Source organism: Eleutherodactylus coqui, chromosome 1 (assembly GCF_035609145.1).
Source record: "Eleutherodactylus coqui strain aEleCoq1 chromosome 1, aEleCoq1.hap1, whole genome shotgun sequence".
NCBI lineage: Eukaryota > Metazoa > Chordata > Amphibia > Anura > Eleutherodactylidae > Eleutherodactylus > Eleutherodactylus coqui.
Window position 1 is genome coordinate 526,136,021 of NC_089837.1, and position 14,637 is coordinate 526,150,657.

Here is a 14,637-nt window from a genome sequence, read left to right on the forward strand (position 1 = left end):
CAATGCCTTGAGATGTTTGTGGACGGCCGTCTCCCAGCAGATCTTACATTTTTATAGTAGTCCACAAAGGTGATCTCGCTGCCATCTGCCTTCTTAAAGGTGGACTGCGGAGTCATGTTCCAGGCTATCTCATCGATGCGGTAGGTCTTATTGTTGTACCTGCAGAAGAATAGGAAGTATTTTATATATAGGATCATTAATTTATGTAGATTAACCCCTTCCTGTCATCCCCCATGCAGTTAGGAAGTCTATAGCCGTCCACAGTGTGCGCCATGTATGGCGTGGGCTCAGGAGCTGAACTCACTATATACGATGGATATCGGCTGCCTCTGACAGCTGACACATGCCCACAACAGCCGCAATTAGAGATAACTGATTGCAGCAGTTAACTGTTTAAATGGTTTTATCAGTTCTGACAGCGCAATCTAAATGTCCCAATCGATCCTCTTGTGTTAAGATGGCGAGGGCGCTGTCCGGCTATCATGTCAGCCTGGGACTTCTGAAAAGAAATGTCTTGATAGTCAAACTATGGTGGCAGAAAGCAATTTTCTACAGTATTTTATTTAAGTATGGTGATCCTGTGAGCTTAATACCCCTAAGTTGTCATCTTGCCTCCATTTTACATAAGGAACACAGAAGTGCGACACAGAAACAAGATCGACAGTGCAGTTAGCCCCTTATGCAGCAAGGCTCTAATAGGAGAAGTTGATGTCTGTAAAGAGACCGTAATGCAGTGAAGCCTGTCACACCGTGAATGAGCCGGACCTACAGGGCGACAAATACAACGGTGACACGCCGCTCATCCCGTCCCCAGCGGCTCCCTTACTTGGTGAGTACAATCTGTCCAACAAGTTCTTTGACGCAGAAGTCCTGGAATCTCTGAGGACCAGCCGAGGCATAGATATTTTCCATTATGTTGTGAACAGTTTCATTCCTGAGAACTTTATGGCTGACGTCGATGCTCAACAAGATGTTGCTTTCGTATTGCAGGATGGATGTGGCAAAACCGGGCCAGATGGAAAGTCTGATGGCAAAGGAGGCAGGATGTTAGGGTGAAAACTCGAGTGACGCACATGTGACCAAAAGTAGCAAAACACAACTTCTAGATTAAAGATGCATTTAAAGGGCTTAATTCGTGTTGATGCAATAAATTTAATTTACAGTGTACCTCAGGTATTTACAGTGATTGTGTGTGAATACAATACTTATCCTGTATTATACTCCAGAGCTGCACTCACTATTCTGCTGGTGGAGTCACTGTGTACATACATTACTTATCCTGAGTTACATCCTGTATTATACCCCAGAGCTGCACTCACTGGTCTGCTGGTGGGGTCACTGTGTACATACATTACTTATCCCGTACTGATCCTGAGTTACATCCTGTATTATACTCCAGAGCTGCACTCACTATTCTGCTGGTGGAGTCACTGTGTAAATACATTACTTATCCTGAGTTACATCCTGTATTATACCCCAGAGCTGCACTCACTGGTCTGCTGGTGGGGTCACTGTGTACATACATTACTTATCCCGTACTGATCCTGAGTTACATCCTGTATTATACTCCAGAGCTGCACTCACTATTCTGCTGGTGGAGTCACTGTGTACATACATTACTTATCCTGTACTGATCCTGAGTTACATCCTGTATTATACTCCAGAGCTGCACTCACTATTCTGCTGGTGGAGTCACTGTGTACATACATTACTTATCCTGTACTGACCCTGAGTTACATCCTGTATTATACTCCAGAGCTGCACTCACTATTCTGCTGGTGGAGTCACTGTGTAAATACATTACTTATCCTGAGTTACATCCTGTATTATACTCCAGAGCTGCACTCCCTATTCTGCTGGTGGAGTCACTGTGTACATACATTACTATGTTCAGCTTGCCCCCTCACCTCGATTACAGAAGGGTCATGCACATATAACTGTTTATTACATTACCGGTGAGCTCTGACTTCTGTTGCGTCGTTTGGGTTGTAGTAGTTGCGTCCAATTTGCTTCATGTTCATTATCTTCAGAAGTCTAGAGGGGAGAATGAGAGGAGGTGAACAGCGCCCCTCGCCAGGCTTACAGTCACCAGCAGTACGCATGTGGATATAATATACCGCTGTGTGCAGGACAGAGTGAGGAGGTGCCTTTATCTTGGGTTTTGGAAAGTAAGAAACAAAAGCAGGTGAGGCTTGTCATTTATACGCTGGAGCCAACGAAGAAGGGGGAGCACTCTGCCTCCTCCCAGTGTCAGTCACCGCCCTGGCTGTCCCTCCTATAGAATTTATACTTATTACTCCTCTCCATAATTGCTCCCCTCAGTGCAGCATTGTTTGGGTCATTAGTATAACGGGGTAGTTGGCTGGTTTCGGTTATTTTTTGCAAATAAAAGCAAGTTTTAAAAAAAATTAAAAAATACATACAGATGTTTTCTTAAGGCCGCTTCCACACGGGCAACACGAGAAAATCGCAGCAATATGGCTGCGTTTTCTTGCGGCAATAAATGGATTTTTTGTCGCTACCAAGTTGTGTTTATGAACAGTCTGGGTCTGACATTATGGAGGTCTTTATAGGAATAAAGCAAGAAAGTGAGGAGAAATAATGTGTGAATACAAATGCCAGTAAGAGGAAGACTGTCAGGAGGAAGACTTAAAGGGTTTGTCCCGCGCCGAAACGGGTTGTTTTTTTCTTCAATAGCCCCCCCGTTCGGCGCGAGACAAACCCAATGCATGTGTTAAAAAAAAACAAAACCGTTTAGTACTTACCCGAATCCCCGCGCTGCGGCGACTTCTTCCTTACCTTAGCAAGATGGCCGCCAGGATCTTCACCCACGATGCACCGCGGGTCTTCTCCCATGGTGCACCGTGGGCTCTGTGCGGTCCATTGACGATTCCAGCCTCCTGATTGGCTGGAATCGGCACATGTGACGGGGCGGAGCTACGAGGACCAGCTCTCCGGCACGAGCGGCCCCATTCACCAGGGAGAAGACCGGACTGCGCAAGCGCGTCTAATCGGGCGATTAGACGCTGAAATTAGACGGCACCATGGAGACGGGGACGCTAGCAACGGAACAGGTAAGTGAATAACTTCTGCATGGCTCATAATTAATGCACGATGTACATTACAAAGTGCATTAATATGGCCATACAGAAGTGTATAACCCCACTTGCTGCCGCGGGACAACCCCTTTAAGAACCAACAACTGACCTCTTGAAAATGATGTTGTAGAACTGAAAGCAGGTTGGCGACGTTGGTGGGAGCTCATTAGTCGGAGTAATGGTCACCTTCACAGTCTCTCCATTTCGAGTTTGGCTAATCACCTCCGTCTTCAAGAAGCAGAAAGATATTAAATACAAGTTTCTGTTATTTTAACCACCTCAACCATTACAGCAGAGTGAACGGACCTGCTAAAGGGACCAAACGCAAATCAGTAAAACTCATAACATATTTCAGGAATCCATTTGCTAGACTTGTGAGCTGCTTTCACAAGCCTAGACACAGTAAACCCTAGTCATACCCGGAACGGATGACTACCGGGCATGTCTGCATTGCAGAAGGGTTTATGTCTAGTTGTTAATTATAGCACTCAATGCCAGTCTACTGCATGAAAAGCCAAGATATGGTCTTGTATAAAGAGAGACGGGGCTCTAGAGTAGAAAGATTATAGAGAAGTCTGAGACCTAGGCTGTCAAGGCATGCTGAGAATTATAGTTTACAACTCCTGGAAAGCTGCAGGCTGAGGATCAGCGCTACAGGCAAAAATAAAGTTCTGACAGACGAGGCAGATCTATGTTCTCATGTCCATCAATGATCGACCTGTAGCTCCATTTTCTGAAGCACGTGCTTACCTTGGGTATTCTTTTTGGTAAAAACAATACCGTTCCGTCGAACGCACGCGCTTTCCCAATGGTTTCTTCATGCTGGTATAGTAGGGCCAACCGCAAACGCATGGCCTCCATGGGGGGGTTGTAGTCAACGTGATACTGGTACAAGGCCCACTGGGGTCGTGAGACCAGTTTGATGTGGTTGGTCACAAGTTGAATGGAGCTCCCAGAAACACCTGAGGATGTCAAGAGGAAATTAGATCACATCTTAGGGTGCAATTACTCACTGCTGAGAAAATCCACATGGATTTTGCTGCGTTGTATAAACCTTACTGAAGGGGGTTTATTTGCTGCGGAATTTCAGCTTGTATTTCGTAGCCAAAATTCTGCTGCGTGAACTCTGCCATAACCCAAATTTACACAGGCTAGCGCAATACCGGACGGAGTTTATTGCACTTGTGGAATTGCGATTTTCTATGCAAGTGCAATGCCATTTGCGAGAATATTGCAACACTGAACATGCAATGTTCAGAAACGTGAAAAATAGTGCCTATTTTAGTGAGAAAATTAAAAATGGCACTTGCATGAAACTCAAGCTTCATGCATGAATATATGTATTTGAACTGGCAGATGTGATCCGTCGGGCCCAAATACACTTCTGATTTATTCAAAGGAAGTACAATACAAATATAATTCACCATGACGCACCAATTACATGCACGCCCCCCCAAAATCATAACTCATGATTGGCCTAGTATGTAATGACGCTAATGATTAACATGTGTTAAGCCCCAGGTGTATGTCGCTATGTGAACACGTAATTCCTATATGCCAAGTAGCATAGACTTTATTAATATTCCAATCTGGGCCGAAAGAGTGCAGTCAGAGATAAGAAGTTCCCCCCCTGGATAGCTAGCACTGAGAAGATGCGGAGGGGTTAGCTTTAACATTGTACTTGCACATACCAGGGTATAATGCTGAGCTCGTTAACCATTTCACTGCTAGCTATTTCCTATGAAGGTGAATATATGAATCTAAATATATGTTTGCCTAGGCTGATATAAGAAACACATTTATATTACTACTACAATATAAGGAACACAATTACCAGTTTTAGATGCTTGGACGTGCTGTATGGTTTGTCGGGTGTTCACCCCGGTGTCATAGAAGTCACGTCTACGGCCTCCCCGTTCCCCGAGCGATATGTCCTGAAATCCAGCTGAGAGCTGCAGAACTAAGAAGAGGGAAACAGTCAGCAGGAGAAAGTTACAAGGCAGATAAACAATGAACCCCCTAGGTATGAGCTGCTAATCCCAAATATAGGGTGTGACTGATAGCAGATCCTAGAAAGCTACTGCAAGGCGGGGCTATAGGCAAAATGTACTTTGAAGCCTTTAAAGAGGTTGTCCCGCGCCGAAAGTTTTTTTTTTTTTCAATAGCCCCCCCCCCCCCCCCCCGTTCGGCGCGAGACAAACCCGATGCATGTGTTGAAAAAAAAAACCCGGATAGTACTTACCCGAATCCCCGCGCTCCGGTGACTTCTTACTTACCTTGCGAAGATGGCCGCCGGGATCTTCACCCCCGGTGGACGGCAGGTCTTCTGTGCGGTCCATTTCCGATTCCAGCCTCCTGATTGGCTGGAATCGGCACGTGACGGGGCGGAGCTACGAAGAGCAGCTCTCCAGCACGAGCGGCCCCATTCAGAAGGGAGAAGACCGGACTGCGCAAGCGCGTCTAATCGGGCGATTAGACGCTGAAAATTAGACGGCACCATGGAGACGAGGACGCCAGCAGCGGAACAGGTAAGTGAATAACTTCTGTATGGCTCATAATTAATGCACGATGTATATTACAAAGTGCATTAATATGGCCATACAGAAGTGTATACCCCACTTTGTTTCGCGGGACAACCCCTTTAATTCCCAATTATAAAAATTCACGAACCAAATTATATTTTATGTTTGCCCAATCCAAAAAACATCATCAGTACATATAAACTGAAGAAAGCAGCTTCCCCCAACACCCTGGGCCACAGAGAGTCAGCCACGTACCCCTCGCACGGAAGTAGTAACCCCTACAGACAGTCCTGCTGCTTGCACTATGGAAAGTGCTGGCATCCCATTACGTTACAGTAGTTGTGAGGGTCAAAAAAAAAAAAAGACACAGGTGCCAATTTTTTTTTATGGGAGAGCATTTACTTAATGTAGAATTCTTCTTAAACACTGAATATTAGGTGGGTTACCCTCAGGCGGTCGTCTCTCCACGGCTGGCGGACCTCTTTGGCGCCCTCTTCCAACAAGTAATGGCTCAGGGGCCGGTGGCTGCGGCTGCTGCTGCGCTGGTGGTCGTTGTGGCCTCTCTGTGGGCCTGGGGGCTTGAGCCTCTGGCACCTGTAATCAAGAGAGAATTACCCTGTGTTAGGCTTGGCTACACGGCAACTTTGGTCATGCGACTTTGTGATCTTCATGTCGTGTGACCAAGTCGCCACATAACCAGAGCCCTATAGATAAATGGCCCAATGAGCCTTCAGAAGTGCATCATTCTCTTTTTTTGAAGCTCTGTCACCCTGATATTCCGGTTTATATATTTCCCACCCGGTATTTATTCCAGTTGATCCTCTTAGCCTGCCAAAATCCAGGCTAATAGTGATCGATGGCGCCCCCTTTATTCCTCTGCTTGGAATCCCACGCACGCACACAGCGCAGTAACTGCCACAATAGTGCAACTCACTTCTTTAGTGTTCCTGAAGGACCTTGGGAAGGCTTCTAGAGACTTACAGGACCTTCGGTGTGCACTGCGCATGCGTCCGCTAGCAGGGACATAGCTGTGCAGGAAACCCTGGTCAGAGTGCTTGCGCAAGATTTCTAGTGAAGTTGGACAATTATGCAGATTTCTATCAAATCTCAGAGGCGCGCCTGGACCGCGGGAGCGGACAACATCCGAATCTTTAGCTTGTTTGCATACCAGGTGAGAAAACTTTAATGAAGATTGTAAAGGTACTGTTTGAGTTTAGCGCTACTGTCTTGCCTGGATGAGCACTACTACCTCCTTAGTTGGTTTATGAAAACATGGTTCACTTATCCGCCAGGATTAATAGCAATCATGACATATAAGCTGTTGACGGGGCAGGAAGCTCCAGACGTCATCCATCGGCCGATGGCAGACGGAGAACTGATCATGGCCACCAGGTCTGCCATGCAAACTTATCAGGCCGTGCGTCGGGCCGAGTCCTACAGGAGAGCTCCCAAAGGCACACTACATGGCCCTCAGAAGTTGTGGAGTCCAGTATATCAGCGAACAAACAAGATCGTATTTTCAAAAAAGCAAAACAAAACACTTTTCGCTACAAAATGCCTGGGAACGGAGGACCGAGATCGTTCCAGCGCAGCCTGCATCCACAGTAAACAGGCCGTCGCTCATAAGTGATACTGCCTGTTCACAAGGATGATCTGTTCAGTTTTCTGCATGCAGGAACTAAACAACTCATCGGTCGTTCAGTCGGGGAATGCATGTTCACTGAACGATAATCATTCCCGCTGGACTGTGGGAGTCCGATCTATTATCGGCCCGTGTAAAAGCCCCCAACTAGCGCCCTATAAATCTCCATATTTGGGTCGTCTGTGACCTTTCCACTATGTGATTAATGGCTCTACATGAGCACCTGCTGTCCGGGTGGTCGTTGCGGGGCCTGCTCCTGGGCGCGGGCTCTCCCACGGGCGCGGGCTCTGGCTCGTCCAGTCATCTTCTATTCCTGCAGAGGAAACAGATTTCAAGAAATAAACATTAAAACGAGAAAAAAATTAACATTTTAGTATAAAACAGAGGAGGTTTTTCCTAGCTTGCGTTCGTTGGAATGATTTCGACGACACACTATTACTACGGCCACTGTGGGGTGGGGCACTGTTACCACTGGGGCCACTGCGGGGTGGGGCACTGTTACCACGGGGGCCACTGCTGCCACTGCGGGGTGGGGCCACTGCTGCCACAGTGTTTCCCCCAAAATAAGACACCTGATCCGCGGCGTCCCGATGCCTCGCAATGGTCTCTGGCGTCGCTGTGGCAAGCTGCACTGTCCTCCGCGCTGACATATCAGTTTATTTCGGGTAAATGGGGCTTTGAATACCCCGCCTCCAGCAAAGCGAGTGCTGTGATTGGATCAAGCACCAGCCATTCACAGCTGGCGCTCGATGAGCCAATCACAGCCATTCAGTGATCGAGCACTGGCTGTGATTGTCTGGTGCTCGATCTAATCAAATCACTTGCTTGCATTACTATGAGGCCACTGGGGGGGGGGCGCTATTACTACGAGGTCACCGGGGGGGGGGGGGGGGGGGGCGCACTATTACTATGAGGGGGGTCACTATGATGGTTACTATGAGTCCACTGGTGGAGGGGGGGGGGGGGGGGCGGCTAGTACTACGAGGCCACCGGGGGGGGGGGGGGGGGGGTGTTACCATTGCTACGAGCCCACTGAGGGGGGGGGGGGGGTGTCACTGATACTACGAGGCCACTGGGGGGGGGGCACTATTACTACGAGGCCACTGGGGGGGGGGGCACTATTACTACGAGGCCACTGGGGGGGGGGGCACTATTACTACGAGGCCACTGGGGGGGGGGGCACTATTACTACGAGGCCACTGGGGGGGGGGGCACTATTACTACGAGGCCACTGGGGGGGGGGGCACTATTACTACGAGGCCACTGGGGGGGGGGCACTATTACTACGAGGCCACTGGGGGGGGCACTATTACTACGAGGCCACTGGGGGGGGCACTATTACTATGAGGCCACTGGGGGGGGGGGGCACTATTACTACGAGGCCACTGGGGGGGGGGGGCACCATTACTACGAGGCCACTGGGGGGGGGGGCACTATTACTACGAGGCCACTGGGGGGGGGGGCACTATTACTACGAGGCCACTGGGGGGGGGGGCACTATTACTACGAGGCCACTGGGGGGGGGCACTATTACTACGAGGCCACTGGGGGGGGGGCACTATTACTACGAGGCCACTGGGGGGGGGGCACTATTACTACGAGGCCACTGGGGGGGGGCACTATTACTACGAGGCCACTGGGGGGGGGCACTATTACTACGAGGCCACTGGCGGGGGGGGGGGCACTATTACTACGAGGCCACTGGGGGGGGGGCACTATTACTACGAGGCCACTGGGGGGGGCACTATTACTACGAGGCCACTGGGGGGGGGGGCACTATTACTACGAGGCCACTGGGGGGGGGGGGCACTATTACTACGAGGCCACTGGGGGGGGGCACTATTACTACGAGGCCACGGGGGGGGGGGGCACTATTACTACGAGGCCACGGGGGGGGGGGCACTATTACTACGAGGCCACTGGGGGGGGCACTATTACTACGAGGCCACTGGGGGGGGCACTATTACTACGAGGCCACTGGGGGGGGGGGCACTATTACTACGAGGCCACTGGGGGGGGGGCACTATTACTACGAGGCCACTGGGGGGGGCACTATTACTACGAGGCCACTGGGGGGGGCACTATTACTACGAGGCCACTGGGGGGGCACTATTACTACGAGGCCACTGGGGGGGGGGGCACTATTACTACGAGGCCACTGGGGGGGGGGCACTATTACTACGAGGCCACTGGGGGGGGGGGCACTATTACTACGAGGCCACGGGGGGGGGCACTATTACTACGAGGCCACGGGGGGGGGGGCACTATTACTACGAGGCCACGGGGGTGGGGGGGCACTATTACTACAAGGCCACTGGGGGGGGGCGGCTAGTACTACAAGGCCACCGGGGGGTGGGGTGTGCCCCATTACTACGAAGCCACTGAGGGGGGGGGGGGGTTTACCATTATTACGAGGCCACGGGGGGGGTCACTATTACTACAAGGCCACTGGGGGGGGTCACTATTACTACGAGGCCACGGGGGGGGGGCACTATTACTACGAGGCCACTGGGGGGGGGGCACTATTACTACGAGGCCACTGGGGGGGGGGCACTATTACTACGAGGCCACTGGGGGGGGGCACTATTACTACGAGGCCACTGGGGGGGGGGCACTATTACTACGAGGCCACTGGGGGGGGGCACTATTACTACGAGGCCACTGGGGGGGGGGCACTATTACTACGAGGCCACTGGGGGGGGGCACTATTACTACGAGGCCACTGGGGGGGGCACTATTACTACGAGGCCACTGGGGGGGGGCACTATTACTACGAGGCCACTGGGGGGGGGGCACTATTACTACGAGGCCACTGGGGGGGGGGCACTATTACTACGAGGCCACTGGCGGGGGGGCACTATTACTACGAGGCCACTGGCGGGGGGGGCACTATTACTACAAGGCCACTGGCGGGGGGCACTATTACTACAAGGCCACTGGCGGGGGGCACTATTACTACGAGGCCACTGGCGGGGGGGGGGGGGGCATTATTACTACGAGGCCACTGGGGGGGGGGGCATTATTACTACGAGGCCTCTGGTGGGGGGGCACTATTACTACGAGGCCACTGGGGGGGGGCACTATTACTACGAGGCCACTGGGGGGGCCACTATTACTACGAGGCCACTGGGGGGGGGGCACTATTAGTACGAGGCCACTGGGGGGGGCACTATTACTACGAGGCCACTGGGGGGGCCACTATTACTACGAGGCCACTGGGGGGGGGGGCACTATTAGTACGAGGCCACTGGGGGGGGGGGCACTATTAGTACGAGGCCACTGGGGGGGGGGCACTATTACTACGAGGCCACTGGGGGGGGCACTATTACTACGAGGCCACTGGGGGGGGCACTATTACTACGAGGCCACTGGGGGGGCACTATTACTACGAGGCCACTGGGGGGGGGGCACTATTACTACGAGGCCACTGGGGGGGGGGGCACTATTACTACGAGGCCACTGGGGGGGGGGGGCACTATTACTACGAGGCCACGGGGGGGGGCACTATTACTACGAGGCCACGGGGGGGGGGGCACTATTACTACGAGGCCACGGGGGTGGGGGGGCACTATTACTACAAGGCCACTGGGGGGGGGCGGCTAGTACTACAAGGCCACCGGGGGGTGGGGTGTGCCCCATTACTACGAAGCCACTGAGGGGGGGGGGGGGTTTACCATTATTACGAGGCCACGGGGGGGGTCACTATTACTACAAGGCCACTGGGGGGGGTCACTATTACTACGAGGCCACGGGGGGGGGGCACTATTACTACGAGGCCACTGGGGGGGGGGCACTATTACTACGAGGCCACTGGGGGGGGGGCACTATTACTACGAGGCCACTGGGGGGGGGCACTATTACTACGAGGCCACTGGGGGGGGGGGCACTATTACTACGAGGCCACTGGGGGGGGGCACTATTACTACGAGGCCACTGGGGGGGGGGGCACTATTACTACGAGGCCACTGGGGGGGGGCACTATTACTACGAGGCCACTGGGGGGGGGGCACTATTACTACGAGGCCACTGGGGGGGGCACTATTACTACGAGGCCACTGGGGGGGGGCACTATTACTACGAGGCCACTGGGGGGGGGGCACTATTACTACGAGGCCACTGGGGGGGGGGCACTATTACTACGAGGCCACTGGCGGGGGGGCACTATTACTACGAGGCCACTGGCGGGGGGGGCACTATTACTACAAGGCCACTGGCGGGGGGCACTATTACTACAAGGCCACTGGCGGGGGGCACTATTACTACGAGGCCACTGGCGGGGGGGGGGGGCATTATTACTACGAGGCCACTGGGGGGGGGGGGCATTATTACTACGAGGCCTCTGGTGGGGGGGCACTATTACTACGAGGCCACTGGGGGGGGGCACTATTACTACGAGGCCACTGGGGGGGCCACTATTACTACGAGGCCACTGGGGGGGGGGCACTATTAGTACGAGGCCACTGGGGGGGGGCACTATTACTACGAGGCCACTGGGGGGGCCACTATTACTACGAGGCCACTGGGGGGGGGGGCACTATTAGTACGAGGCCACTGGGGGGGGGGGCACTATTAGTACGAGGCCACTGGGGGGGGGGCACTATTAGTACGAGGCCACTGGGGGGGGGGCACTATTAGTACGAGGCCACTGGGGGGGGTGGGGGCACTATTACTACGAGGCCACTGGGGGGGGTGGGGGCACTATTACTACGAGGCCACTGGGGGGGGTGGGGGCACTATTACTACGAGGCCACTGGGGGGGGGGTCACTATTACTACGAGGCCACTGGGGGGGTCACTATTACTACGAGGCCACTGGGGGGGGGGGGGAGTCACTATTACTACGAGGCCACTGGGGGGGGGGGGGAGTCACTATTACTACGAGGCCACTGGGGGGGGTCACTATTACTACGAGGCCACTGGGGGGGGGTCACTATTACTACGAGGCCACTGGGGGGGGGTCACTATTACTACGAGGCCACTGGGGGGGGGGGCCATATTACTACGAGGCCACCGGGGGGGGGGGCCATATTACTACGAGGCCACCGGCGGGGGGGGGGGGGGGGGGGGGGGGCGGGGACTACTACTACGAGGCCTCTGGGGGGGGCACTATTATTACGAGGCCACTGGGGGGGCACTATTACTACGAGGCCACTGGGGGGGCACTATTACTACGAGGCCACTGGGGGGGGCACTATTACTACGAGGCCACTGGGGGGGGGGCACTATTACTACGAGGCCACTAGGGGGGGCACCATTACTATGAGGCCACCGGAGGGGGGCACTATTACTACGAGGCCACTGGGGGGGTGGGGGCACTATTACTACGAGGCCACTGGGGGGGGGGCACTATTACTACGAGGCCACTGGGGGGGGGCACTATTACTACGAGGCCACTGGGGGGGGCACTATTACTACGAGGCCACTGGGGGGGGGGCACTATTACTACGAGGCCACTGGGGGGGCACTATTACTACGAGGCCACTGGGGGGGGGGGCACTATTACTACGAGGCCACTGGGGGGGGGGCACTATTACTACGAGGCCACTTGGGGGAGGGGCACTATTACTACGAGGCCACTGGGGGGGGGGGGCACTATTACTACGAGGCCACTGGGGGGGGGGCACTATTACTACGAGGCCACTGGGGGGGGGCACTATTACTACGAGGCCACTGGGGGGGGCACTATTACTACGAGGCCACTGGGGGGGGGGCACTATTACTACGAGGCCACTGGGGGGGGGGCACTATTACTACGAGGCCACTGGGGGGGGGCACTATTACTACGAGGCCACTGGGGGGGGTCACTATTACTACGAGGCCACGGGGGGGGGGCACTATTACTACGAGGCCACTGGGGGGGGGCACTATTACTACGAGGCCACTGGGGGGGGGGCACTATTACTACGAGGCCACTGGGGGGGGGCACTATTACTACGAGGCCACTGGGGGGGGGGCACTATTACTACGAGGCCACTGGGGGGGGGCACTATTACTACGAGGCCACTGGGGGGGGGGGCACTATTACTACGAGGCCACTGGGGGGGGGGGGGCACTATTACTACGAGGCCACTGGGGGGGGCACTATTACTACGAGGCCACTGGGGGGGGCACTATTACTACGAGGCCACTGGGGGGGGGGCACTATTACTACGAGGCCACTGGGGGGGGGGGCACTATTACTACGAGGCCACTGGCGGGGGGGCACTATTACTACGAGGCCACTGGCGGGGGGGCACTATTACTACAAGGCCACTGGCGGGGGGCACTATTACTACGAGGCCACTGGCGGGGGGGGGGGGGGGCATTATTACTACGAGGCCACTGGGGGGGGGGGCATTATTACTACGAGGCCTCTGGTGGGGGGGCACTATTACTACGAGGCCACTGGGGGGGGGCACTATTACTACGAGGCCACTGGGGGGGCCACTATTACTACGAGGCCACTGGGGGGGGGGCACTATTAGTACGAGGCCACTGGGGGGGGGCACTATTACTACGAGGCCACTGGGGGGGCCACTATTACTACGAGGCCACTGGGGGGGGGGCACTATTACTACGAGGCCACTGGGGGGGGGGGCACTATTAGTACGAGGCCACTGGGGGGGGGGGGGCACTATTAGTACGAGGCCACTGGGGGGGGTGGGGGCACTATTAGTACGAGGCCACTGGGGGGGGTGGGGGCACTATTACTACGAGGCCACTGGGGGGGGTGGGGGCACTATTACTACGAGGCCACTGGGGGGGGTGGGGGCACTATTACTACGAGGCCACTGGGGGGGGGGTCACTATTACTACGAGGCCACTGGGGGGGTCACTATTACTACGAGGCCACTGGGGGGGGGGGGGGGGAGTCACTATTACTACGAGGCCACTGGGGGGGGGGGGGGGGGGAGTCACTATTACTACGAGGCCACTGGGGGGGGGTCACTATTACTACGAGGCCACTGGGGGGGGGGTCACTATTACTACGAGGCCACTGGGGGGGGGGTCACTATTACTACGAGGCCACTGGGGGGGGGGCCATATTACTACGAGGCCACCGGGGGGGGGGCCATATTACTACGAGGCCACCGGCGGGGGGGGGGGGGGGGGGGGGGCGGGGACTACTACTACGAGGCCTCTGGGGGGGGGCACTATTATTACGAGGCCACTGGGGGGGCACTATTACTACGAGGCCACTGGGGGGGCACTATTACTACGAGGCCACTGGGGGGGGCACTATTACTACGAGGCCACTGGGGGGGGGCACTATTACTACGAGGCCACTAGGGGGGGCACCATTACTATGAGGCCACCGGAGGGGGGCACTATTACTACGAGGCCACTGGGGGGGTGGGGGCACTATTACTACGAGGCCACTGGGGGGGGGCACTATT

At 54.7% G+C, this 14,637-nt stretch overlaps 1 protein-coding gene across 2 annotated transcripts in view; it reads right to left on the reverse strand.

The window, feature by feature from the left end:
- Window positions 1–14,637, reverse strand: part of LOC136590146 (piwi-like protein 1) — a 34,736-nt gene that overhangs the window by 16,551 nt on the left and 3,548 nt on the right. For both annotated transcript variants that reach the window (XM_066588351.1, XM_066588350.1), the window contains exons 2-9: window positions 7,486–7,575; window positions 6,067–6,214; window positions 4,933–5,058; window positions 3,849–4,060; window positions 3,208–3,326; window positions 1,954–2,034; window positions 827–1,024; window positions 48–159 (exon numbers count right to left, since the gene is read on the reverse strand). In XM_066588351.1, coding sequence (XP_066444448.1) covers window positions 48–159; window positions 827–1,024; window positions 1,954–2,034; window positions 3,208–3,326; window positions 3,849–4,060; window positions 4,933–5,058; window positions 6,067–6,214; window positions 7,486–7,566 — 1,077 coding nt within the window. In that variant the 5' untranslated portion in view covers window positions 7,567–7,575. The remainder of the gene's footprint in view (window positions 1–47; window positions 160–826; window positions 1,025–1,953; window positions 2,035–3,207; window positions 3,327–3,848; window positions 4,061–4,932; window positions 5,059–6,066; window positions 6,215–7,485; window positions 7,576–14,637) is intronic.